The sequence below is a fragment of the Homarus americanus genome, unplaced genomic scaffold (assembly GCF_018991925.1).
Source record: "Homarus americanus isolate GMGI-L3 unplaced genomic scaffold, GMGI_Hamer_2.0 scaffold57965, whole genome shotgun sequence".
Lineage (NCBI taxonomy): Eukaryota > Metazoa > Arthropoda > Malacostraca > Decapoda > Nephropidae > Homarus > Homarus americanus.
Window position 1 is genome coordinate 3959781 of NW_024725031.1, and position 17502 is coordinate 3977282.

General features: G+C 37.9%; 2 protein-coding genes across 8 annotated transcripts in view; both read right to left on the bottom strand.

The window, feature by feature from the left end:
• The window catches only part of LOC121864656 (shootin-1-like), a 67585-nt gene extending 58437 nt beyond the window's left edge, over nucleotides 1-9148 (bottom strand). For 2 of the 6 annotated variants that reach the window (XM_042363785.1, XM_042363782.1), the window contains exon 1: nucleotides 9039-9148. The gene's annotated coding sequence lies outside the window, so the exon portion shown is untranslated. Of the gene's footprint in view, nucleotides 1-265; nucleotides 412-3452; nucleotides 3529-9038 lie in introns of all 6 variants that reach the window. The other 4 variants (XM_042363788.1, XM_042363786.1, XM_042363784.1 and 1 more) reach the window with 3 other exon arrangements.
• A 3863-nt stretch (nucleotides 9149-13011) lies between these two features.
• LOC121864657 (exocyst complex component 7-like) overlaps nucleotides 13012-17502 on the bottom strand; it is a 30016-nt gene continuing 25525 nt past the window's right edge. For both annotated transcript variants that reach the window (XM_042363789.1, XM_042363790.1), the window contains exons 13-15: nucleotides 15673-15784; nucleotides 14007-14140; nucleotides 13012-13527 (exon numbers count right to left, since the gene is read on the bottom strand). In XM_042363789.1, coding sequence (XP_042219723.1) covers nucleotides 13425-13527; nucleotides 14007-14140; nucleotides 15673-15784 — 349 coding nt within the window. In that variant the 3' untranslated portion in view covers nucleotides 13012-13424. The remainder of the gene's footprint in view (nucleotides 13528-14006; nucleotides 14141-15672; nucleotides 15785-17502) is intronic.

The following is a 17502-nucleotide window of genomic DNA, read 5'->3' on the forward strand; positions in this document are numbered from 1 at the left end:
CCAGTGGAGGGGGGGGGGGGGCAGATCAGTGGAAGCAGTGTATAGTTTCACCTACCCAATATACGCGTATTTTTGTTTTATCATCATTTATTTACAGTAAAATCAGCTAATGCATAATAACTTTATAGAAAAAATTAAATTGCCAAAATACTACAATTCTGCATAAAACTTTTTAAACCGACTGACCAGAAATACAACAGGTACGAAACTCTAGACCGCATACGAGGCCTCAGCCCCTGAGACAAAACAGAGCCCGCCAGCTTACCTGTACACTACTGTAGTTCTGTGAAGTTTCCGTGGTGGTTGACATAGTGTTGTGTTTATGGGACAAGCGCCTCCTTCTGGAGTAAAAGTTTACTTCTCGCGGGTTGCTGAGACTGACTGAAAAGCCTGACTCTGACTTGGGGTTTTCTGGAAACGGTGATATAAAAAAACCTTTGCTCTGACATGCGGTGTGTATGTATGGAGGGTTGGTTTCTGACTTATCTTACTTCAACCAATAAGATGGAGAAATAACACCAGGGTGAGGTAAAACGTGCTCCAACCTTTCACATACAAATTAACCCAAATTACCAAGAATCTCGTTTTAGATCCACTGATATATATATATATATATATATATATATATATATATATATATATATATATATATATATATATATATATATATATATATATATACATTTTCCCTAGGCCCCAATGTGGGTCAGTGACGTGTGCCCAGGTGGGCTAATCCCGTATATATATATATATATATATATACAACTGTTTAGCCTAAGGCCAGATATAAAAAAAATTATATCACCAAATTGGATTCAGACTACAAGGTAAACCCTCCATGAGTACTCACTCCCCAGGTATTGTATCCAGATTTGGAAACCTGTCGTGGAGTAGGAGGGGAAATCCCTTGCCGAAATCGTATACGGTATAATAATCTGGATTTACCGTCATACTATTGTCGGTTTGTGTCGTGGCTCTAGCAGTGAGAACATCTCTTGTCGTTTTCAAATAAAACAAAGAAAATAAAAAAATAAAATACTTGACTTAAAATACCTAGGATATTCCCCACTAAAACAAATATCAAGCGTTAACAGCAAAATTAGTAAATTTGCTGACGATACAAAACAGGGCGCATAATTAAATCTGATGAGAGGAAAATTGTAATATGGACTGAAAAAGGCTAGGGGGAGGAGGGGAACGGGGGAATCCGTCATCAGCTGAACGACGTAGATAGAGAAATCCAATTGCGAAAAAAAATAGGCGTAATGAAAAGGAGAGGCCTAAAACCTAGACAGCAATGCGTTTATGGTTAACAAAGTATACTGTGACTCATATTACAGAAGCGTTAATAAAAGGAGACAGCGCTTGGATTATGAGGTTCAGTTTAGGTTACCATACTAATGTATAGAATGGATATTTACAGTATTACCTAAGAAGCATCAGAGGAGGATGACGAAGTAAATCCCGGGCATCAAAAACCTTCAACACAAAGACAGATTAAAATCTAAATTTACATTCTCTTGGGAGACGTAGAGTGAGGGACGATGTGATCCCAGTGTAGAAATGGATGCCTTGGTTAATATCAAATCAGAAGCGAACACGAAGCAATGGTTTTAAATTAGACAAACTTAGATTCAGGCGGGAAAAGTTGGTTGAGCTGAACAAATTATCAAACACCATCATTAACTCGAACTCTGGGCAATTTCAAATATAAGTTGGGCAGATATACGAGTGATATGGGTTGGGTGTAAACAGGGCCCGTTGGAGTTTCCTTCATTCATGTTTGTATGTACAGTGTATAAACTATTGAGGAACCTACAAATTTTCATTCCTCTAAACTGAATACTTTTGTTGTCTCTGCTGAAAAACCTTGGCAGGATCGAAATACACATGGACAGACAGACAAACGTACAAATCAATGGTTATTAATCATACAATTCCCGTGTGGTGAGTAATCTTGTTTCACTGTGTTATATTTCTGACTGTTTTTACTTTACCTGTCATCATTTATGCTGGACACTGGTACTGGGTTACGATATTTTCCCCTCTTTCCATAATCCGAATGATAAGCCTTTGTACAGTATATGAAGTATCGCAGCTATTTGATCTGTATTTCCGAATTTTATAGTAGTTTACATAAAACTCAATACAGGAGAACTAGTTACCATATCCGGTTGTAAAAACACTGTGACGTCATTGCGAATAATAGTTAGATAGGCCTAGTTAAGTAGCTATTTACCCTACGTGGGACAGTCTCGTTTCCTGGTTTGGTATGTTGTTGAATTTAAATAACAAAGACAATCACATAAGCACCCTGAAAGGCAAAAGACCACTCATAAAACACACACACACCAAAACTAGTGACATCACAGGAGGCAGGAGATTAAAAGTGTCCATTACATAGCAATAATCCCCCCAGCCCCGCAGACTTGCACAGACCCTGCCATGCCAGGCTGAAGGGAGGGTAAAAAGAGAGGGGTTAGGAAGAGGGAGAAGGAAGGGTTACGAAGGATGAGAAGGGAAGGTGAGAGAAAAGAAGAGAAGATAAAAGGAGAAGGGAAAAGTAAAGAGAAGGTAAGGGGAGTCGAAGGTAGGTGGGGAGGGGAGAGGGAGGCCGGTGGAGAGAGGGGAAAGTCTAGTGGGGCGGTGCAGCAAGACAGAGAGAGGGAGGTAGAAGGGGAGAGATGTCGAGTCAGAGGTCATAGGGAGAGGCAATACACCATAAGAGAGAGACAGAGAAATTAATCCAATCAGCATTACAGGATCACGCAGGACCATTACACACTGACGTGGAAAGTAAGTGAGCGATATAACACCTTATTAAGATTACAAAAGTCTAGCACTGCGGGTCTCTTATGTCTGGATACGCCCAGCTGACTGCAATGGATCCAACTTTACAAGCATAATGACTATGAGCAAAGAAGATTGGATTGAACTACAGTATTTCGTCTCCATTTTAGGTGATTGGTGAGACGGATCCCAACTGAAACAAACAAATCATTAGGATCGAGATACAATACTAAAGGTTAAATTAGGTTGGAGCTTATTTGACTTGTTACCTGTTTCATACCGTCGTAGGTGGAGAAGTACTTTGAAGGGCAGTGATAACCGTGGTACCACTATGAGATGTACTTATTACCACCATGCTATTGTACTATTCCAGATGATACTAAATGTTACATAATACTTCCTTGAGATAAATGTATAGTATATATCAGGTGCCTCAAAGAGGGCTCAGGTTCTCAACTGGCTCAGCCATGTTAATATTGTTATTATTATCCACTCTGCATCTGTGTTTTTCTGGCTAAATAAACTGTTACAATTCAATTCAACACGGGAAGGGTAGATCAACTCTCCCCTCCCCTGGTCAGCGATAACCTCATTACAGCTGTCATAAATACTGGTCTCTAACCCCCCCTCCAGGGTATGAGGAGGGGAGGGAAATATAATACCTTATCTTATCCTCCACGATAATAACGCCATGGAGGGCGGTGTAAAAGCAGATCTTTCTTGTTACGAGCACCGTCACTGAGGAAGTAGATAAAATATATATATATATATATATATATATATATATATATATATATATATATATATATATATATATATATATATATATATATATATATATATATACAAGTAAATCACTGTAGGTGCGCGTGATCTAGGTATATGCTGATAACCACAAGGAAAGAAGAAAACACGGATGAGTCACCTGGAACGTCAATGTGGCATTTAAAAACTCATGCACTGTTAAACAAATGTTAATCAAGAACTCCCCCAACAACACAATTGGTTGCATTTATAAAGTTCCTTACCAAGGAATGTAATATGTTTTACTTAGGCCAGACAGGTAAAGATCTTGCAACTAGAATTAAACAACACAAATACAGTGTTAGGACAGGCCAGGAATCCAATGCTCTGTTTGTTCATTTGAGGGATAACAAGCATTGCATTGACTCAGGATAATGCCTCCTCAATATTACCTTGTAATTCAATTGATAGTAGGAACATCATAGAATCTAGTCTGACCTGACCACCAACCGTTGTGTGCTATTTAAAGATTAGTAGGGTCATTACCTAATACCTGACCATTGTGGACCTGGTCTCACCCTCCTCTGTATATATACACCTTGGTTTGTATTTCTCTCTCTAGTCTGTACTCACCCCTGAAGATGTGAATTACACGAAAGCGCTTGGGAACTTCGTGTTTTCTTCTTTCCTTGTGGTTATCAGCATATATATATATATATATATATATATATATATATATATATATAATCACTAAAGTTGACTAAACATATGCTGGAGATTCTAGGAACTCGGGTGTTGAATACAAATGCGTTTAAAAGATTAAGAAAGGTCGGGTCAACAATGTTCTAGGAACAGTACCAACTGACCTAGACGTCGGTTAAATCAGTTAATCTGGCTGATGGCAGGTTCTGCGTAAAATTTTCCGTGTACAGGTGTCTTAATACACCGATAATTAAAAATTGTAAGAACATTATAAGTAATTTGATGACTCTATTCAAAGGCGTTAATGAATAAATCCCAACAGTGCCCAGAACACGTACACGTTCGATAAAATACGTTATCATGAAATTACTATACTGTGGCAATAGATAACAGATCTATCTGTGGAGTCGATATGAAACAATGCCTCAAGTTGTGAAATATTTTAACAAATGCAAAACATCCTCAACAACCCCTACCATCACACTGGTCATTTGGTTTGGTCGAGCTAGTGAACGGTACCAGCCGGGGGGACAACTATACAGGTTAATAAGGCTCGAGGAGGTGAGGAAGGATGACAGTGCTATACGACGTGCTATACAGTCAGGACCCACCATGATAACAGAAAAAACAAAACACATATTGCCCACCAGCATCACACAAGGACGGGGGCATAGAGCTAACTACGCACCCAAACACCTCAAAGGAGGCAAACCAACGGCACTGTATGGTGAGCAGAGAAGGATGACAGAGCGGGTAAAGTCTTGTTATCAAAACATGATAAGCTGGGAGAGGTGACTCATCCAACAGCCACAATCTGACTACTGATATAATACTTCCCATGTAAATATTTCATTAGGTAAAGCTTATACAATGACATTTCCCAAGACACGTTGACAGCTTGTGCCTCGGGATAAGGTCAGCTAGGGTGTAGGACTGTAGGGCCATGGAAATGAAAACGAGTACTGTAATGGAAACTGAAGCGAAAATGACGAGTAATAAGAATGCTGGATTATGATAAACTTTGTAAGACGAAATTAAGAAATGATGTGGGAAAGTAACGATTTTAGAGAGGACGATAGGTAAGGGTGGTTGAATAAATAAAAATTATAAACGTGTGAAAAATATGAAGAATGGCGATATAAGGGGTGGAAGGAATAACAAAGGAGATCTGAGAGAGCAAAAAAACAGGATATGGAAAGACAACATGGATAATAAAACTGAGAAAGCATGAGTTTGGGGCAATACACAAGGCGGGTGACTTCCCAGGCCACTATCACAGCCAAGAGGAAGACCCTACTTAAAACTCGTCCAACCCCCACTGGTATCGTTGTCCTCAGTTAACACGTGAACAATGCGTGAATATGGGAATGAAGTTTGGAGAGCACGTAAATAATATATATACACACACACACACTAGGATTAGGCATTTTGATGAAGTGAGTAAGGAGTGACCACGGTGTAATTAAAGGTAGGGGAGTGACCACGGTGTAATTAAAGGTAGGGGAGTGACCACAGTGTAATTAAAGGTAGGGGAGTGACCACGGTGTTAAAAGTTAGCATGACCACGGTGTGTTAAAGTAGGGAGTGACAATAGAGTAAATTATATTTGAGAGTGAACATGGTTAGTTATCTTCAGTGAGCATACAACGTGTGAAAAGACGAAAACGTGATGTGCACGGACAACGTAGTTTCGGGCAGCAGATAAAATCAATCTATAGAGGGAGCACGAGGAGATTCTGGTGTTTGCATGAAGGATTTCTTGTTTATTGGGCTACGTCACAAACGTTCGAGTTTAAGTTAAGGGTTCGAGTGTGAACCTCACTACCAAATATCACAGGTTTCCCAGACTCCGGTTTCCTCCTGGAGACCAACTACCACCCAAACGGCTAGTAAGCTGATAACTGGGTAGGGAGAGAGAGAGAGACAGAGAGAATGAAATTTAAGCTGGGGAAACCCCGTATTTCGAGATATCAAACGAGAACCCACTTCTTTCCAGTTAAAATAGTCAATAATACATTATGAAACAGCAGTAATTTAATATGGTGGGCAATTCCCCCCTCCCCATCAAAAAAATAAACTATAACAAAATTTCATACCATGAAACTCCTAGGTGATACAGTAGCAAACTCTTGTATTGAATACTTCAAAATACGGTTTCACAAAAGAACACCAGAAGCCAAGAACCGTGACGTACTCCAACCTAATATTTTGGTAATCCCACCGAACACACTTCCTTCAATTCAGTCTGATAGTCGTGTGTGTGGGACCTATCTTCACGGGCAACAGTTGTCGCGTTACATAAGCAAAGTTGCCTCCATTTATAATGAGTACAGTGGTTGGCGTGTTTTGCGAGACATGGCACCACTGTTTACATCGTAGTAAAACTAGCAGAATGGGCAGAACTCCCTTCGCTACAGTAACCACAGCAGGGATGCTAAACAAGCAGCTGCCACCCCCCTTCTACCTATGAATGGGCGCATTTCCTGCATGATTATAGTTATAATATAGTTAACCAAGTAGAACGTCATTGGCTTCTTTCTGTTGTCTGGTGGGCGGTGGTGCCACATCTCATAAAACACGCCAATAACTGTACCCGTTATAAATGGGGGCAACTGTACCTTGGAGCCGGTATGAGTATACCCCGGGATTGATTAAAACGGACAATCAAAATACCGAAATATACGTCTTTTTTTTTCTTTTTTGTTTTACCGAAATCCGATAGTGAGAAGAAATGGAGCTTGGTCAAATGGAGAAACAGGATTTGAGTAAACCTATACAATGGAATTGACATAAAATATGTTAAAATGGAAATGTTTACACAACCTGAACTAAAACATGCAATTCATGTCAGGGTTATTATGTAGGAGGGTTATAAGTCCATCTTGGTAAATTAATCGTACTTTCGGCTAATTCTAATGCAGTAAAACATGACACATTAGGGCTAGGTTACGTTGTGATCAAGTCCATTATAACTAATTTCTTGTACATTCAATCCACCTCGGTATTTACCTATGTACCATATAGGTCCATTTATGTATACATCTACCCAAAACTCCTTCACTCCAGTTCGGTCCAAAAACAGTATACTGCAGTCAGTCGGTTTACTCCTCACACCCGGAAGAACCTGTGCTCCTTCCTCCCTACTCACGATTTTTCAGTCGTCTGCTTTATTTATCTTCACAAATAGGTCGTTTATATACGGTATATTTTTGCTAAGTCTGTTTAATCAAATTGTTTCAAGATTTCAAAGAAAACTTAGGAAATTTTGTTTTGTCCTACTCAGTCCTGCCCGTAGCAAACAACAAGGATTGCCCACCCGGCCAACAGTGTTATAACCGTACCTGGAGTTTTCCTCTTATCAAAGCCAGGAAGTGAAGATAGGCGTGGTGAAGATACCGGCTGATACGCAAGTAGTCATTAACTCAAAGAATCTTAATGATTAGATACAATGAAAAGGTTGTGAAATCAATGTGATGTTATTTCCGGATGAGTAACGATCATAATTAATAAATGCATCCATTAAAGGCCAAACCTACCAGAAAAATGACTCAATGAGAACATCAAAGATTTTTCGGATGTGTGGGAAGAGGGGAAGGTGGGAATGTAGCTGACAACAGATTTGAATACAACGTACAGTATTCGTTAATAGTTTTGAGGTTCAGGGGAAGGATAAAGGGAGGATTGAAGTGAATTTTAGGAGGAGAGAATAGGTGCAGTGGCTAAACACCGCTTGCGTGAGGGAGAAAAACCCAACCTAACCTAACCTACGTGCATCATATATAAATTGTGTTGTCAATATGTAAAAGTCATGTATTGTCAGTTAATAACTGTTTTAAAATATTTCTAGTTTTATTAGATAAAATGTGACTTTTCCGTCCACCAATCTTTCAGTGCATTATTCCTTCTAAAATCAGACACTTTAACGTTGCTTTTGTCAATTTGCCCAAATAGGCTGGTTGTGCCACTGCTGTGAAGTGTTTCCATAAATACCACCATAACAAAACTGATGCCAAAGGATCATCTAGCATTTCAATAAAAAAAAAGCGTTTACGGGTTCACAAGTCAGCAAACAATCGTGTAAAAGTCTGCCAAAATTTACATATAGCCCTCCATCCCACCCCAATTGTTAACAACCTTACCAACTTCCTTAGTACGAGATAAACCACGCTCGTGGGTAATTTATGCATACATACTTCATCTTCAGTGCAAAGGAAATAAACAGAACAAAGTCTAATACTGTATTTACCAAGAACGTTCACCTCGCCCAGGTCAGGGAACACTGACACAGCGAGTCGGTGACTGATCTATTATCGTATAGGTTATTTTCCAAACCAAAGTAGCTCTTGCACGCATGAGCACATGAACACGTACACACACACTTGCATGCTTATACAGTATATTATAAAGGGTGGGGCGGAAGTCACTACACAGGTGCACACTTCTATCAATATAAGGTTAACTGAAGCATAACAATATAAAATAAACAATTTATGTTAACTACAGACATGAACTGAGCAGATTGTAATGCTATTCTTCAATATTTACACAAGTAAATTTATACGCAGTAATTATATATTATAATCGTATAGTTAAAAAAATAAGATAGAAACAGTCTGTACAGCTTAAGTGATTTTTTCACCACGTCAAAAACACGTACGTGACGTAGATACAATAAGTTTTCTTTTTGCAAGCAATTTCGAGTATCGTGTAATTATTTATGAAGCAAAAAAGAATATGTAGAAAATCAATATTAAAAGCAAATATCCTCGAAAGAAAAAAGCCCTGTTTTACCACTGACTCACCGATCAATGCTGTAGTCGGCCGAGATTTATTTGATCAAGTTTCGTTCCACCACCGACTACCCTTGATAACCTGGACACTCACACAACCACACTGAGAAATTACTGACTGATTTCCCTTCGCGCGCTGCCGGCAGTCGCTGATAAGGTTGTCGTACTGCAGTACTAAATGGAGAGTGTAATAAGTACTTGCGGTCTACAGCAGTCATACTGTGATATCTACTTGAGGCCCCCTTTAGTTAATAGTGATTTTTTTTAACTCTTTAAAACTTCAATTATCACCAAACAATCCAGCTATCCACAGCAATTATTCGTGGTACACTTTTCATTTATTTTTCTAAAACTATTACAAGTTCTTAGACATCAAAGAAATTAACTTGGGTGTTCAACAAAATATACTAAACTCGAAAAAGAACTTTAATAATCGTTTATCTGTAAAGTAAGATTATCAAACTCTGAACATCGCTGCCGGGTGTAAAGGATTTTTCTTTACATATTGCTCACTTGTAATGTTAAGGTAATAGTAATATGTCCTATTTCTTCACTCGTATTACCGTAAAAATTTGCAACTGAAAAATGTTGCTACTCAAAAAAAATACATAAATTACTTAAATAGAGAAAATTAGTTATTTCACGTGATTTTTCCCTCAGATAAATATTCGTCACTCGTCTACTTTCATCATAAGAACATAAGAATGGAGGAAACTGCAGCGGGCCTATTGGCCCATACTGGACAGTCCCATTTACACCCAACCCCTATTGCTCATATAAGCATCCAACCTATGTTTGAAGCTATTCAGCGTATTCTAGTTAATGATGATATTTGGTAACTTGTTCCATTCATCCACTACTGTTACCAAACAGTGTTTACCTATTTCGCGCCTAAATCTAAATTTGTCTAATTTAAAACCATTGTTATGAGTTCGCTCCTGGTTGGATAGTTTGAGTACCTTTGTAATGTCCCCTTTGTTTAGCCCTGCCTTCCACTTATACACCTCTATCAGGTCGCCCCTCGCTCTACGTCTCTCAAGGGAGTGCAAATTAAGATGCTTTAACCTGTCTCTATACTCAAGGTTTCTAATGCCCGGGATTAGTCTTGTCATTCTCCTCTGAATTCTTTCCAAGGATTCTATATCCATTCTGTAATACGGTGACCAGAACTGAACTGCGTAATCCAGGTGTGGTCTCACAAGAGTGGAAGGGTAGTCAGCACTGACACCTGTCTCCCCACCTTCCCGCCAATAACGTCAGCGTTATATTTATATTTATTATGCATTTATAAAAAATAAACGAATAAATAAATAAATAAGATATAAATTTATAATACATCATACACATTTTTGGAAAAAAATTACTATTTTTTCTAAAGACACCAGACTATACGTGACGTAATCGCCACAAGTCAAACAAGGATTTAGGGGGGGGGGGTGACAATATTCATAGTCTTGGGATGACAATGATACTGCTAGATAATGGCTTGTAAAACTATTAGGCATATGCTACAGTACTAATTCACACCATCAGACAGATGGTTCGTAAGATTAATTACCATCACCTTTAATTGAACAACGTCATTATTAAATACAGACACACACACACACACACACACACTGCACATGCGCACACGCACACACATCTAAATAAAACAGCAGTTTGTGTTGCAAGAAATCAGCGTCTTTAGAAAGAAGTTTTGTTTAGCATCGGTTTAGTACAACTGGATTAATTACCCAAAAGGGATTAAACGTTTGAAGACAATATTAGTATAAATTAATGATAAACAGGCAACCTCATAACAGCCTGCACACAGCTGTGCCCGATGCATGATGTTCTTTAACATACCGATTTTTACTTATGTTTATTTATCTAAATATAAATTCATATAGGTTGGCTCATTGCTCTATCCATTTTAAAATCAAATTAACAGTATATACTAGCAGAAAGGCATAATATAATGCGAAACAACAAAGCCCAACCATTAATTAAGCAACGGGAACTAAGTAACCAATCACCGATCACTTTTACATTCATTCATAATTTATACTACGTAGTATAGTAAACAAACGGCCTTGAGTTGCCAGCTGTCTCCAGTAGTGTTCCAAGAATCTTGAACGTGACTGTACTGTATATATATATATATATATATATATATATATATATATATATATATATATATATATATATATATATATATATATATATATATATATATATATATATATATATATATATATATATATATATATATATATATATATATATATATATATATATATATATATATATATATATATTTCATTAGCCCAATAAAGCACGCGACTTCTTCATACATACTGCTTTTAGTATCCTGGTGGTCCAGTGGTAGTGTGGGGTTCAGGTTGTTTGGTTCACACTCAGGATGGGATGGAGAAAGGAAACTCACAATGTGCTCTCTTTATACATGTTGTATTAGATGTACAATGCAGCTTGGTGCTGGGAAGGCAGCGTGGTAACAAGCGTGATGTAGAGAGAGCTGGTTGGTGAGGATGCTCAGAGGAGGACCAGCTTGTGGGTCGCCATGCTCGCCGGCGGGAGAGAGGACCGCCAGGCAGGCGGAGGAGGAGCGAGGGCCGCCAGGCAGGCGGAGGAGGAGCGAGGGCCGCCAGGCAGGCGGAGGAGGAGCGAGGGCCGCCAGGCAGCGGCGGAGGAGGTGTTGCTGGCTGGTTGGTGTAGGTAGAAAGAGGACAGGTCACCACGAGGTCAGGTCTTAAATAGCGGGGGTAGGCGTGGTTTAGTAGTTGACCCCCGCTCCGTGATGTATGGCGGCGCTGGTTGACCTAGACCACGAGGCATACACTGGGGAATTGGTGGGGTCGGCTACTCAGCGACAAACAGTGTTTGTAGGGGAGAAATCCACTACAGTAGCGTTCCCCGGTCAGTCATGGGCTCGTGGGTTCGAATCCTGGCGGGTTGAGGTGTTGATTGTATGTAGAAGTCCGCGTGCTTTATTGGGCTAATGAAATATATATGGATCCTCGTGTTTCGAAGCCGGATTTGGTAAAACGTTACTCTGACCACCTACTTAGTTGTTCAACAAAATATACAAAACTCGAAAAAGAACTTTAATAATCGTGTATCTGTAAAGTAAAATTATCAAAATCTGAACATCGCTGCCAGGTGTAAAGGATTTTTCTTTACATATTGCTCACTTGTAATGTTAAGGTAATAGTAATATGTCCTATTTCTTCACTCGTATTACCGTAAAAATTTGTGACTGAAAAATGTTGCTACTCAAAAAAAAATACATAAACGACTTATATAGAGGAAATTAGTTATTTCACATGATTTTTCCCTCAGATAAATATTCGTCACTCGTCTACTTTATCATAAGAACATAAGAATGGAGGAAACTGCAGCGGGTCTGTTGGCCCATACTGGGCAGTCCCATTTACACCCAACCCCTATTGCTCATATGAGCATCCAACCTATGTTTGAAGCTATCCAGCGTATTCAAGTTAATGATAATATTTGGTAACTTGTTCCATTCATCCACTACTCTGTACTAACAACCGAGAGAAAATATTGTATATGGGAATGCTGTAGTGTTAAGGCAGTGATCTTATCAACTATACTCAGTCAGTTTTGGGCAACTTAACAACTGTTACAATTTATACAGTGTAAATATATTGGTAAACCTATGATGTCATAATGGCAAACTGTTATTTTTTCTTTTCACTTACATATATTTATTTTTTTCATTTATCATTTTACCACCAGATGGTGGGTCCGGTTTTTGTTTTAACCTTCATTGTTCGGTGTTAGTTCAGGAGGAAACTGGAATACCTGGAGAACAACCTTCTCACATCTGTTCCAGGCCTGAGATTGAACTCAGGGCATAGTGATAAGAGATATAAAAGTTATTGCTGTACCACCATTCTTTTTTCATAGTTTCCACCCAAGGAATTCCATTATATCAAATATGAAAAGAAAAACACTATTGTGAGTTTATTGATGGGTGTTTTACTTCATTTACGAACAAGTAACCAATCAACTCTCTGTGTCGTAAAGAAAGCAAAGGAAGTCAAACATTGGTGGAACTTAAGTGACGGGATAATCATTTGTATCCCCACCCAGAGAGACAAAGGTTAGTAAGTTACCCCAGTCTATGGTGCGTACAATGATGGGCAGATGTTACATAAAGCTGTAAGATAAGTTAAACCTTCTCAGCCACCAGGACATAACCATACAGTGCTAAATTATAACATAAAAAGGTAATAGGTTGTTTGCAGTGTCTTGATATTTACAAAATGTACCATTATTTCCTCGCATAACATAACCAATCCATTATATTATGGTATACATTATTACACAATCACAGGCATAAGATCAATAGGTTGAAGAGGTGTTTTCAGTTTAAGCAGCAACATCAAAGAACTTATCCACCATGCTTGAAACAGCTGCTGGAGAGTACTTAATGTACTTCTCAGTGTTCTTTGTAAAGGCAACATTGACATACCTGAGGAAGAAAACAGAAAATAAATTATTTTTCCATCTTTGTGTTTGGTTTGGCCAATTTCCACAATCAAAATAAGGTGATGCTTTAGATACAATCTGTTCTCTAAAAATTTAAATAAACAGTTGGTAGCTTTAACTTAAATATATGGTACTGTTCAATGCATTTTCTTTAGCCGAGGTTAACTTTGAGAGAAACGTATTGCATGGACAATGAAGTGAAAGTGCAATGTGAGCTATGTTGAAAGTTGAATAACAAAAATTTAAGTATATTACAAGCAAGAACTTGTTGTAATACACTTTCCCAACAAAGCCAAAATAAATCCATTAGTCTAAGCCAAGTGATCAGGCAGAAACAAAATCTGGTATGGATATATGAATGAGATCTCCCCCAAAACCAAAAGTTTGGGGATAAAAAGGGAAAAACCTGAACATGAGATTATTCATTTATGATTAAAGTCCAACTTTGTCCTGCTAACTTACTTGTCATAAAATGCTTGGTACTTTGGTAGTATGTATTCCATGTTGTCCCTCTTCAGGCTCTCTCGTAGTTCTCGGTCAGGGATGGAATAACTACGCTGAACTTTTGACATCTCCTCCATTTCTTTGTTGAAGCCCTGTAAATTTGATTCAGAAATGTGAACATAAGTACCCATCATATACAATAATGAATATTGTATATCTCATAGGTAAGAAATAATGTCACCAGGAACGCAATATGCAATGGTATAATAACCCTGTCGAGTTCTGTTTCGGATAGCATTCCATTTTCTAGGAATGTATCCTGAGAGCTAACTGGGGTATTAGTATTACTGTGGTACACCATTAAATAATGTATGAGGACAAGAAAAGGTACCACTGCACATTTTAAAAGTGAGTATTGAACATACCGTATCAATATTTGTATTTTCCTTTTTACATACAGTACAGGGTACAGGTATAGGAAAATGGCAATTCTATTTTATTTATTTTATTTTTTACGGGGGTTAGCCCACACGGACACAGGTCACTGACCCACATCGGGGCCTGGGGGGCAAAATTTTAATAATAATAATAATAATAATAATAATAATAATAATAATAATAATAATAATAATAATAATAATAATAATAATAATAATAATAATATTAATAATAATAATAATACCCGGTAATACTAATGATGATGATGATGATGATTCATAGTAAATAAAATTTAAAAAAATAAATAAAAAATGAAATAAAATAATAATAATGATAATAATAAAAACACTGTTAAAAAATATAATAATAAAGAACCATAAAGAAACACAAAAGTGAGAAACAATATACTGTATGTATGTTGTGTTGTCAATAGTACAAGAAACAATTGAGATCCTGCAATTGTGTGTAAATGAGGTGTGTAAGAGAGGTAGTATTACCGCCTGGGAAGATATTGGAAACATAATCTATTGTCTAATGGTAGACCCTGCTGCCATATGGCATCACGAAAATTGTGACCAAGTTCCAGGTTGCTGATCTGACTTTCTGCCTCATTTACACACAATTGCAGGGTCTCAATTGTTTCTCGTACTATTGACAACACAACATACATACAGTATGTTGTTTCTCACTTTTGTGTTTCTTTATGGTTCTTTATTATTATTATTATTATTATTATTATTATCATTATTATTTTATTATCATTATTATTACAGTGTTGTTGTTTATTATTATTATAATTATTATTATTTTAGTATTTTATTTTCAAATTTTTATTTTTTATTATAAAATTTATTTACTATGAATTATTGTTATTATTATTTTTTTTTTTATTATTATTATTATTTTTTTTTTTTATTATTATTACATTTTCGCCCCCAGGCCAGGTGGGCTAATCCCTGTAAAAAAAAAAAAAAAAATGGGACTTGGTCAAAATTTTTGTGATGTCATATGGCAGCAGGATCTACCATTAGACAATACATTATGCATGAATATATCCCATATAAAGATACAGTATTCACATTTGCACAGCACATCCATCCATTGTACAGTACAGGTATAGTATACTGTACATTCAAATAATTTATTCAGAAACAACAGTACAGGTACAGTCATTCCTTTCTTACTTACCAATGAACATAAATTTAGCAGGCAAGCATTCAGGTAAATATGTATAAAAAAAACTTACTGCAAATTTATCTTTGATGAGCTGTCGATCTTTGTCACGTAATTTGCCAGCTTGAATGACTGAGAGCGGAACATCCTCATGATTGACTAAGTAATGCAGAACACGACTCCAACTGTATCACATGAAGGATAATCAGAAGTTATTGATGAATCTCTCTCCATTATTTTTGTTAAATTTTTGTACTGTGATATCTCTTTAATTACATTCCTATTTCACAGTATACAGTAAACCCTTGCTATTTGCAGGTTTGTGATTCACGGTAAGCAGATGGTGGCTAGCTTATGAGCCTCTCCCGCAGCTCAGCGAGTCACCCCCATGTGCCCACAACGTCTCCTCTCCGTCCTTACCCTTGTTTGCGCTCAACCATTGCCTGCAACGCAACATCTCTTGTGTTGTACTCAAAACTTTAGTGTTTCTGTGTGAAATAACCCCTAAAAGACTGCCTAGTGTCAATGAAACATAAAAGGCAGAAGTCAATGATGACCCTGACAAAGAAAGTTGAATTATTAGACAAGTTAAAAGAGGGGATGAGTGCTGCCACAGATGGTCGGTTGTTTGGTGTGAATGAATCCACAGTGCGATATATATAGAAGAATGAACAAGCAATCCATGATTCTGTTAAAGCGAGTACTCCTGCAAGTGCTAAAGCAGAGCAGATTGTTCGTGACAAGAAAATTGTGAAAACAGAAAAAGCATTGAACATTTGGATTGCGGAACAGCACTGCAAAAATTTGTCGATCGACAGCAATGTGAGGGGCTTAAGCGGCTACTGAACAAGCTTTCGGTTCGAGAATTTTAAGAGAAGATTCTCTCTCCATAATGTAAAGCTGACATCAGCTGACCACACAGCAGCAGATGAACTTCCAATGAAATTAAGGAAAATAATAGAAGAGAAAGGCTATAGACCGGAGCATGTTTTTAATGCAGATGAATCTGGTCTATATTGGAAAAAGATGCCTGGTAGAACTTCATTAACAAGCAGAAGAGATGTGCCCCTAAGTTCAAGGCAGCCAAAGACAGAGTGGCGCTTATCTTCTGTGGAAGTGCGGCTGGCCACATGATCAAACCTGGCTTGGTTTGCCACTCAGCAAACCTTAGGGCTTTAAAAGGAAAAATCAAGAACCAACAAAAAGGCATGGGTAACTGTGCAAACATTCCTGGATTGGTTCCATAAATCTGGAAGTGGAACAGTACCTTGCTTCCAAGGTGCTATTAGTCATAGATAATGCACCAGGCCACCCAGAAAGTTTGCAGTTTAGCCATCCAGGTGTAGAGGTGATGTTCTTACCCCCTAACACTACTGCTCTTATTCAGCCTCTTGATCAGGGTGTAATAATATGCAACTTCAAGGCATTTTACACCCGCCGCTCTTTTGGTCGTATGCGTAGTGCCATGGACGTGGACCCTAACCTTGATGTTAGCAAGTGTTGGAAGGAATACAACTTTGCAGACTGCATTACCAACATCAGTGAATCGTTCAGTGAACTAAAACCAGAGACAGTGAATGCTTGTTGGTGAGACCTATGGCTTGAGTGTATTAATAACTTCTAGGGATTTCCGTCCATAGTAAAGGATGTGTTGCACGTCCATTGGGTAGTTTGTGGAATTGGCTGCTGAAGAAGTGGAAGAACTGATTGATGGGTATGGAGAGGAACCGACAGATGAGGATTTGAAAGAGTTGGTAAGAAGTGCTTTGGATGATGAAGAGGAAGAAATTATTGAACGGTAACAAGAAGTTTGGGGCTTGAACAACTTTGGTGAACTATTTCGACATGTGAAGGTGGTAACTGATTTCATTGTTGACCACGACCCTTCCATGGAATGGAGCCC